The sequence below is a fragment of the Pinus tabuliformis genome, chromosome Q (assembly GCF_031772625.1).
Source record: "Pinus tabuliformis cultivar Carrire ecotype Pingquan chromosome Q, CPIR1, whole genome shotgun sequence".
Lineage (NCBI taxonomy): Eukaryota > Viridiplantae > Streptophyta > Pinopsida > Pinales > Pinaceae > Pinus > Pinus tabuliformis.
Window position 1 is genome coordinate 1,195,676,869 of NC_142296.1, and position 10,855 is coordinate 1,195,687,723.

General features: G+C 34.4%; 1 protein-coding gene across 1 annotated transcript; it reads right to left on the reverse strand.

Annotated features, from left to right (window-relative positions):
- Positions 1 to 8,783: 8,783 nt before the first annotated feature.
- Positions 8,784 to 10,173, reverse strand: LOC149224012 (endochitinase 4-like). The gene is made up of 3 exons (XM_089383455.1): positions 9,846 to 10,173; positions 9,619 to 9,733; positions 8,784 to 9,333 (listed from the first exon to the last, which is right to left on the reverse strand). The coding sequence occupies exons 1-3, from the start codon at positions 10,135 to 10,137 to the stop codon at positions 9,039 to 9,041; spliced, it is 702 nt and encodes a 233-aa protein (XP_089239581.1). The 5' UTR covers positions 10,138 to 10,173; the 3' UTR covers positions 8,784 to 9,038.
- Between the last annotated feature and the right edge of the window lie 682 nt (positions 10,174 to 10,855).

The following is a 10,855-nucleotide window of genomic DNA, read 5'->3' on the forward strand; positions in this document are numbered from 1 at the left end:
TCTATAATGTCTCTTGTCAAGGCTTCCATGTTGCGTTCCACCTCTACTATCAGGTCAACTCCCTCCTTATAGGGTGCATCATTAATCTTTCGTGACACCCTCCTAACTATCAAAGAAACCCTTGGAGTTATCTTCGGTCCAACATCTGCGAAATATCATAAGTTTCAAATCTCAGTTCACATAAAATAAAAACATAAAAATCCTGAAAAACTTAAGAAATAGTTTTTTACTTGCATCAGTCCACTGTGTACTAGGTGGAAGTGGAAGGTCGGGATCTCCCTAGAAATCTGTATTTTCGTACACCCAATCATCTACCATGATTAGCTTCTAATGCAACCATCCAAAGAATGTTCGAGGAAAGGACATTTGCTGACCACCTCCATGACGAGGCATCAAATCACCCCACCTCAACAACCATGGATCCCTGGGTCCTGGAGCCTCCACATATATCCACTAATATATGAACAATGGTACATGTTCTAAGAAGAATGTCACCAAGATAGATCCATAGACGAACTATTTCAACTTCCCTGTCTTGCATTTCATGAGTTGGCTCTTCATGTTGACCAACAATCCTTCACACCAGTTAAAAAATATGGGACTTAGATAATCTATGGCATAATAGAAATGAGATTTAGTCGCTTCATGCTAGGCTTGAGCTCCAGCTATTTGGGCCATGGTATCGAGAATTGTTCTTAGCGGGATAGGTGATATTTTTTATGTATATCCTCCCACTATTAGTTTTTCTTAGAGCCTGAGTCATGATCAACATATCTGTACTCTCCCCTCTAGTACGAGAACCAAATAGCTAAATCTGTTGTCCCCTTCTGGAAAAACCTGTAATGAAATAGATGTCTGTGACATCTATCTCAAGTTCTTGGTTCCCAATCATAAACAATTTGCGATCTACATCCAACCAATCGATCAAATGTTGCAGTAACTCAACCTAGTTCCTAATCCTAGTAATATGGAAGAATTTCAGTAACCCACATGCTCGAAGGGCTTCTATGCAATTTGGGTATTGGGCTACCTGATGATCTTCTGCTTCATGCCCTCTCTCCTTCCATTTGATCACCATTTTTCACTAATTAACCTGTGGAACATCCATAAACCAATATTTTATGACCTTCTATGGAAATAAATTCGGGAAACAATCATTAAACATAGAGGTTCTTTCGAATATTGTATGTCTCTGTGCCAACTCGTTTGTTTCCCTATTTTTCTGCATTTCTAGTGCACTAGCACAATTGAGCCTATGGTGAGCAGCGCAGGTCCGATGGGTTAAACCCGCACTGATCTCCCTTGAGATAATTTTTTTTACTTGTCCTCCTTACCATCTATTCTATGGATGAAAACACCTAAAATTACAACCATAATAAATAGGAAGGGAATATCTCTTACCTACAGGAAATAGATCGACGAACGATGTCCTAGATTGGTCGCACTCCTTGCTTGAAGATCAGGGAAAATTGGGGTAAAAAGTGCTCTGCAGATTACCAAATGTCAAATGGTGAAAATATTTTTACTTTTTTAATTTTTATATGTTTTTTGAGATATTTTTATCATTTAGAGCACATTTTGTTTATATTTTAATATTTTTCTCAAAAATCGGTAATGTGCGTTCACTTGTGCAGCAACAGGTCATGGATAAATGGTGACAGTGATTAATTTTGACTAAATCAACGAGTTTTATTTTATCACTTTTTCAGACTCGTAAAAAATAAATGAAAAAGGAACCCCTTGGAGTCATCTTTCAACTCTTTTCCGACTCTTGAAATATGAAAATATTGCCGAGTACTCGTCATTTCGAACTCGTTAAAATAAACAAAATGACATCTACTTAGTATAAGTTTAACTCTTTTCCAAACTGAGATAGACTATTGTACGAAAAAGGAATACCTTAGTCACACATGGCTAAGAGGTTCTCTTGGATATTGTTTTCTACCTTTTCAGATTCAAGAGACTATTTACGAAAAGGGACTTTTGGAGTTTCCTTTTTTCCTCTTTTTAAAACTCTCTAAACATGAAAAATATGACGAGTTACCCCTTCATCGGACTTGTAAACCTTAAACGACGCAGGGACGAAGTTTCTCCTTCCTAGGACTCGTTAAAATTACTAGGATGGATTCATCTGAAGGATGAACTTATACGACAAGCATATGCTATCCTCTTCAAGCTTGCGATAAAAAATAATGAGGTACTCGCTAGAAATAGTGGGGAAAAATGAAAGTGAACACGTCCTGTATTTTGTGTAAAGGAAGCATGTCGCTCTTGAACATGACACTTATCTATCGCTCGTGTCAGGTTTGGGTTATCCTCACTTCATCACTTTCCTTCCTGGGTTTTGGGAATCCATTTTCCTTTCATCTAATTATACCATATTGTCATCATGACCTCTGATCCTATGTTGAGTCAAATGCTGCCAAACTCTAGAGTCATGTCACCAATATGTTCAAGAGAAGTCCCATATGCAATTATTACCACTTATACCCTGTCTGACCTTTCTGTAACAATCTTGAATCACTCTTATTTACTCTACTACATCCTTTATTTCATGTCGATGATGTGGGATACATTATGGTCCTCCTTCTACGGATCACTTCTTGTCAACTTCAACTCATTATCCAGGAAGATGATCTAGAAACTCCCTTTCAATACCTTGGAGCTTGCATGCCTAAATGGCAGGTTCTTCACATTCGACGATGGGTTCACATCATTGAACTTCGCTCGAATGATTCTACGAGTTTTCAACTTCAGCTTCATTATTCACACTCGTGGGTTGTGCTGTCGTACCTTGAGAACCATTGTCATTATTGGTGGTTTCTCTCATGCCTGTTAACGGTTTACATCATTGACCGATAATCAGGTGGTTTTCTATCATGTTCGACCCTAACACATATATTCACATGGTAGAATTTGTACATTGATCGGATTGAGATAGAGATGAAGACCCTGGGTTTCATCTGATAAATCCAGGTTGTGTGGAGTTATGAGTTATTCATGATTGTACACATGATTCCTTCTATACGGATGGTTGCGACCATACCGTGGGTCCATACATATGATCCTTTCTATTCGGATGGCTGCGTCCATGCCGTGGATCCATACACATGATCCCTTCTATTTGGATGGTTGCGTCCATGTCGTGGATTCATGCATTGTTATATGCCTATTCAGAGATGTATCATTAGGCATATTTATATCATAGATGTCAGATATGTATATTGTATTATGCTTGATTTGCAGGTCTCCTGACGATGTTTTTTTTGGGTCCTTGCCTTGACTTGTAAATAATTTCACCCATCACTCCCTATTCTGCCTTCATGCTTTAGGGGGCATACATTACACAGTATTTTTTTGCACTTCTCGTCCCATATCCTGAAGCATCAAAATGATGAAATCTATAAATGTGCTCACCATGAAACACATACATAAACCTCCTTGAAGAAGAGAAGAAGAATTGCCCTGAGAGAATTTTGGAGAACTTTGCTGAAACCCTAGTTTTCAGGATCAATGCACTTTACACTACTGCTAGCCCGTGCTGACGGCTTGTTGCAACATGTTGACATTATGCTGCGAGTGCTTATTTTGATAGGAAAACCTGCATTGAACCTCTTATGACAGTCTTTCATAAAGTGGAGGAGAAGCTTCATTTGATATAATATTTGAAAACAATGGGATGGATGTTGTTGAATGAAGATATGGTCGAGTTCTCTGATTTTAAGTCCTTGATCCTACCTTTAGGGATCTTCCCCTTGAGATGTGGACCTTCCTCCCTCTTTTGTGTATCCCTAACGCCCTCTTCCTTCCTATAAATCAAGTTCCTTCTATCCCCAAATGGTTGGTCATTGCTTGGTTGCATTCCTATGTTGAAACTATGCCTAAATGCTGCCCATCTAACTAAGGAGAAGGAGTGATTGAATGGTATTGGCTTGGACTTGGAAATCCACCACAAAGGAGGCTTGCGACATCAAGGCACCTATGGTTGTATGCTTCCCACATTTCTATTAATAAATACACCTGGTGTTTACTTTTCATAAGTGTATAAATCATTATTCATTTAACATGATGTTCCTTGATTTGTCATGTAGTTTATGTTAGAGTGAACTATCTTATGTATGATTTTGTCTCTCTTGTTTGATATTCATTGCAGGTACTCATCCGTGACAGCGTAAAGAGGATTGAACCTGGAGGTGAGAAGGCCTAGAACGAAATCAACGAGTGCTTAGCATCAGAGTGAGGTAGGTTATTTGTCTTACTTTGCATTTTGCAACATAAACTAGGAAAGCGTGCACTTGTTTGTCCAGTTTGTTGCTAGATCCTCTCATAGAAATAGAGAGATTAGTTCTGTCCACAAAAGCGATTATATTCACAACAAAAATGTGCACCTATTAGAAAAAATTATATCTTCAAAGCATTCCTAAAAAAGCTACTATGAAATTCTTTGAAATGGTAAAAGCAAATAATGACCAAAAAAAGGAACAATAGTAGGTCATATTAATCATGTAAATTGTATGATGTTGAAAAAGCAAGATATTCCCAAAGGGTTGTTTGTGGGTGATTCATTTGCATATAATGAATTGGTGGTGTAGGTTAGCAAATACTGCATTCATATATGTGGCAATATAGCCTAGATTTTATTTGATTTGAATGAGATATCATCTCTCTATTATGATTATTTCTAGTTGAGTTGGAAGGTGTTTTATACCTCTATATATATATATAGATATATTTTACACTGTGGTTCATGAACACCCTAGTCAGTGAGTGGTTGCTACGTCCACGGGAAAATCTGGGCTAATCGCCCCTCGGCCTACTAGCAAGACCTAACCCCAAGGGCTTCAGGTAGAATCGACCCCATGACCTCCCGATGGCAAGGCACGATTTTTGACCAACTGAGCTAACCATTGGGGCTTATACCTACTTATATTGTTTCTAATTAAGTTGAAATATTTCTTTATACGTATTGTTATTTTTTTTAATTGAGTTAAAAAAATGTCAAATTTATGTTCAGAGGGGGTTTCTTGTACTACAAACAAAGGAATGTCATATACCAATTTAGTGGTGACCTTAACATTAAATTATTATTAATATTATTATTATAATTTATTATAAGGGAGATTTATAATACTCAAGATAAAATTTAAATTACAAAAGTAATATTAGAATAAATTAACAACATAAAATTAGTTCAATATTCTTAATATGCACAGTTACAAAATATATTTTTATATCAACCTTTACATAAAATAATTAAAAGTAAGAAATTGATACCAAATTTAAAACAAATAACATCTAGATGAAAATATTTCAATGTCCATGTAAATATTTGAATATTGACTTTATTGATATATTTATATAGTTATTGGAAGTTTTTTTAATGAATAATATATTAAGGAATTGAAAGTCAATTTTTTTATTGATAAAACATTTAAATGATATGTATTTTTCTTAGAAAAAATCATAGTTTCTATTTCAGTCAAAACTTGAAAGTATGTCCAAGGTCAAGTTGACTACATCATAATCAACTAACATATTTCTTCATAATTGCTTGTTTTTTGAGAGGGTCTTATGTAAGATTTAACTAATAAAGTCTAAATACATAGCTGATATAAACATAAATTCCAAATATGACCTAAATAATAACCAAAAGGCACATCATAATGCATACATTTTAGTTGGGAATAATAACATGACAAGTGATAAGGGCATTTGCCCTATATTCCTCAATGAAATGATGTTGAGGCTAAATAAGAAGTCCATCCTTTTATAGTGAGTTGGCTTGTGAATTATGTTTATGATTTATATGATTGAATGAAATTACTTGAAATAGAGAAATGATTTCCTTCAACTATGGAACAATGTGTGAAAGACCAAAACTATAGATCTGTGCCTTGTCTTGCATCTGATAAATAACCATTTTAGCATACCTAAATACTTGCGGCTAGTGGTAATTCTTTGCAATGGCTACTTTCACAAGAGAATAAAAAGCACTAAGTTATCCCAAGTTGTTGGAAAATTCCCCAATGTTTTTCTTTCCATACAACTAATGGCTACCAAAGAAGGATAAAGTAGAACCAAAGTCACAAACCTAAAACTCCTCCTAATTGGCCCTATCAAAAGAAACCTAAGGGCTATGATAATTGAGGATAAGGGCGAGACCATTTGAGAGAAGAAATATGTGACATGGCTCGAATTTCCACTAGGTATGGATGAGAGACATTATCTTCAAAGAGTCTTATGTTTTTAGTAATCCAAATACTCCAAGCCACCACTAATTTTTGTACTTTGTACCATTTCAATGTCAAATTATCAAAATATGAACATGAACAATCTCCAAGTTTTTATTGATCCCAAAGATCCAAGCATTTTATATGTATCTCTCTACTTGTTTCCACACCTATATAGAGAACCCACATTAAACAAATAAATGTAAAATGTATTTAGTAGCATTATGACACAAATAACATATACTAGGACCCAAGAAACCCATTTTTTTCATTATGTCCCAAGTTAAAATATGATTTTTGAGAATTACCCAGAATAAAATGACACTCTTAAGAGGAGTCAAGATCTTGAATAACTTCTTATCCCACTTTAGACCTCAAAATTTTAGACCTCAAAATTTCTCTAATGCAATAAACTGACTTGAATAATAATTTATCCATAAATCCCCAAGGTTTCTATCCACTATTGAAAAACATCCTTGATGTTGTTCCCCCCCACACAATTTTATTTAGGGTACATATAGTCCTTTTCTATAGGTGTCCAACTAAATCATTAAGTAATGAAACATCATTGTTGCAAACTACAAGTGCATCCTTACTAATGTGAACCATTGAACCAAATCTAACCCCACAAGAAAAATGATTTCAAGCCATCAAAAAAGCATTGGAGAGTGCTCTCCATTTATACGAGGAGTTATTTGTTGACTTGTTTGGAGATCAAATGCAATCCCAATTTGTCCCTGGAAAAATATATTTAGTTATGAGTATTTTTCTCCATAGATTACCATGGGTGAGAAAGATGCATAAGGATCTCCTACGCAAGGAATTATAGAAAACCAAAGTTTCTTTTAAACCCCAACTCCCAAATGCCTTGGGGAAGGAAATATGTGACTAACAAACAAGATGAGACCTTGAGTATTTAGTAAGGGCTTTCCATAAAGAATTGAATATAATCTTTTGAACATGATTCAAGATGGTTGTAGAGATGAGTTCGAAAAGGTATCAATATATTTGTCCCCAACACAAATTTTATTAGGATAAAACAATCCTTGTAGGATACTCAATGAAACATCATAAGTGAATTCAACTCTTCACTTTAAATGGTAGCCATTTCCAATGAGCTATACCATTGCTATTTGGATTGATGTTAAAACCTAAATATTTGAATCCTTGATTAAGGCTATGAGACTAATACTTGCAAAGGTCCATTATCTAAAGTTTATTTCCTTCCATGCTATCAAGGAAGTATATGGTATATTTTCCCAAGTTTACCAACATCCTCACATCATAAAAAAAGTTCTCGATAATCAATTTGAAATTCTCACCTTTTTCCACATTACAACAGCAAAATAAAATCACATCATCCAAAAATAATAAATAAATAAATTTAATATTTTGGCCCATCAAAATAACCTAAATGTAGTGGTATTTTTTGGATTTAATGAGCATTCCAGTGAGCCCTTATGCAATAATCAAGAAAAAAATAAGATGAGTTTGGACAAACTTGATGAAGTCCTTTGTAGGTATTAAAATTAAAAGATGAATATTCACCATTAATTAGAATCCAAAAAGAAGAATGCAAAATGTATCCTATGATCCAATTAACTAGACAAAGATCAAACCTAACGTGAAGAAGGAATTTGAATAATGTCCATTTAACTCTATCATAATCTTCTTATATGTCCAATTTCAAAAAAGTTGTACAAACTTACTAGTATTTTTAATTGACTGCTCTTGGGTTGACTTGATATATTTATGGTAGCTTTATGGATTAGCCTAACTCTAAGAAACCCAAACTATTTATCCAATAGAAACCATGAGAGTAGAGGCATTATCCTTACAATGATGGTTTTTTCCACAATGTTGTAGATATATTTGCATAAAGAAATAGGATGCAAGTCTTAATTTCTTCGGATAGTCTACTTTATGAATAAGTGCCATAAATGTAGAATTGAAGTTGCCACATATTCTCCTTGCATATCAAATATGTTCCACCACCATAAGAAGATCATCCCTTATCCATCCATCTGGGCATGGAATATTTTCCTTTTGAAATGATTTATAATTCAAAGTAATTTCTCCGATGTTACTTGTTGAAATAACTTAAATACTATATTAATATTTATATTTTTAATTCTACCTTATAAATATTATAGTAATATTCTTAATTCTATCTATATCAATATTTGAACATAATATTTGTAAATTATAAATTGAAAAATTAAACTAGATATTATATTAATATTAATATTTTCAATTCTACCAACACCAAAATTTGAACATATAATTTATAATTAACACCAATACTAACATAACATTTATGAATTGTATGACCAAAGCAGAGTACTCTATATCATGATAACTAAAAACATCATCTTATTTAACGTTAAAAAAAGATAAATAATCCCTAACAAAGTAAAACAATATATATGTTATTTGTGAGAGCAAGATTGGTCCTTTTCCTAACAATTTCCTAACAAATAATACACCATCTATTGGCTGTCAAATATATAAAATCAATGTGACACCAAATGCACTAATAGGTACAATTAATTAATCTAATATTAATTTGCTGTACTCGCACAGTTCATTGGCATGCAAAAGTCATGGATGTGATTACATGGTTAAAGAAAGAGACTATTCATAATAGAATGTTGTCTCGTTTTACATATCACATAGATCCGTTTCCTGCTAATGCTAACCATGGTAATCAGACTATCGATTTTATTGAGTATTATAGAATATATAGTATTTTGAACTAGTCTGGATCCTTTGATGGAGACCAAGAGGTCACAGCATATTAATATACTTTTAGCAGCTAAGGTTATTTCCTGGATCTACACCAAACTCATTGCAATAGTTGGTATAATAATTGACACGTTCATCAACTGCGTTGGAGTCTCCACCATTGCATTCATCCCCGCTGATTGCTTTGATCGTTGCCATGAATCCTTGTCCAGATGTAATAGCAGAGTGGCAATTACTATGCTTCATCCAAAACCAGACAGCAGTCTTCCACGAGATTGAGCCATTCCCGGCTACAATTTCAGGGTGATTCAGACCATCAAAGCCCAGGTAATCACCGGCCGCATCATAATTATAATTCCTGAAAAAAAGAACTCTCAGTCAAACAGCATGAAAGCGTCTCTCAAGAGAAACCAATTCAAATTTAACAGATAGAGCCAATTAAATTAAATTCAATAGATGAATAAATTTATTTTTTATAATTTATTTTTTCAATTATTTTGGAATTTTTTAGATAGTAGTAAAATCAAATCTCCACATATACGGTTAAGACCAAATCTCTTCACATAACTATTATACCACAACCATTCACCACCCACTCCATACTATAACCTATAAACATATATACCATTATAAGCCTACCTACCATGTGAGTTGCAAGGGGCCACGCCCGTAGTACTGCTTTCCCGCCACACACTGGTATGTCTTGTTGGGGGAATCGCAGTAGTCAGATTTCTCTATTTGCTCGACGTAGCACAGTCCTGCCAATCAGTCAGTAGTTATAGGTGTCACATGGTTAAACAGCCGATTTCTAATGTTTATAAATTCTAAAATGAAATCATCTATATATATATAACAAATTTATAGATATACTGGAAGTCTCGTGAGCAATATTGGCGAAGAAAGCAGCGATTTCTCTCTTGTGGTCAACGTCGGGGCCAGTTGTGCCAAAGCCAGAGAATGCAGTGGCTGCGTCCATGAAGTTATTGTATGTATAGAAGGTCTTTCCTGCACAAGTATCAGAAGCGCCAGACAAAATTCCATTGAAGAAATCTTGGGTAGCAAAATCCCCAACATCTCCTCGGCAGATGGAAACAACATCGAAGGCAAGAACGAGCCATAGAATAATAACGCTCAGTGTCATAACAAGGAAGCAGTTTGTCATATTGGCTAATGTCTATCACTACTGTCACTAGCACAGAGAGTGTACTACTTTGCTCTGTATAGAGAAGAGTGTTTGTTTATATAGCCAGAAATACCTGGGAGTATGGATTTGTATCTATTTGAATTTAACTCTGCCGTGACGTTTGAGAATTATATTTTTGTTGACCTAACCTTGGCTAAGGGGTACACATGGCCACATCAATGTTAATATGTTACGCCTATTCTCGACACTATAACTTGTGAGATGGGCCACTTCACCTGTAAATCTCCACAATCTCAACTACCGATGGTTCTAGCTGAAGATTCAAGTACATATTGAGAAGATGGTCATGGAAGAAGAGGTTCAATCGTTGGATGATTTAGTGTTTATTTTGTCTCTCTGGTTCACTGCCAATTGCACCATCTCAGACTAGGTATCATGGAAGAAGACGTTCAATCGTTGGATAATTTAGTGTTTTTTTCCTCTGGTTCACTGCCAATTGCACCATCTCAGACTAGGTATTGGTTGTTGGCAAGTCTAAGTATATAATTATAATTATATATAAATATTTATGGTTATGGTTATGTATATATATATATATATATATATATATATATATATATATATATATATATATATATTTAGCATCTAACATTATGTATATATATATATTTAGCATCTAACATTATATATATATATAGCTAGCATCTAACATTATGTATATATATTTTTTTATATT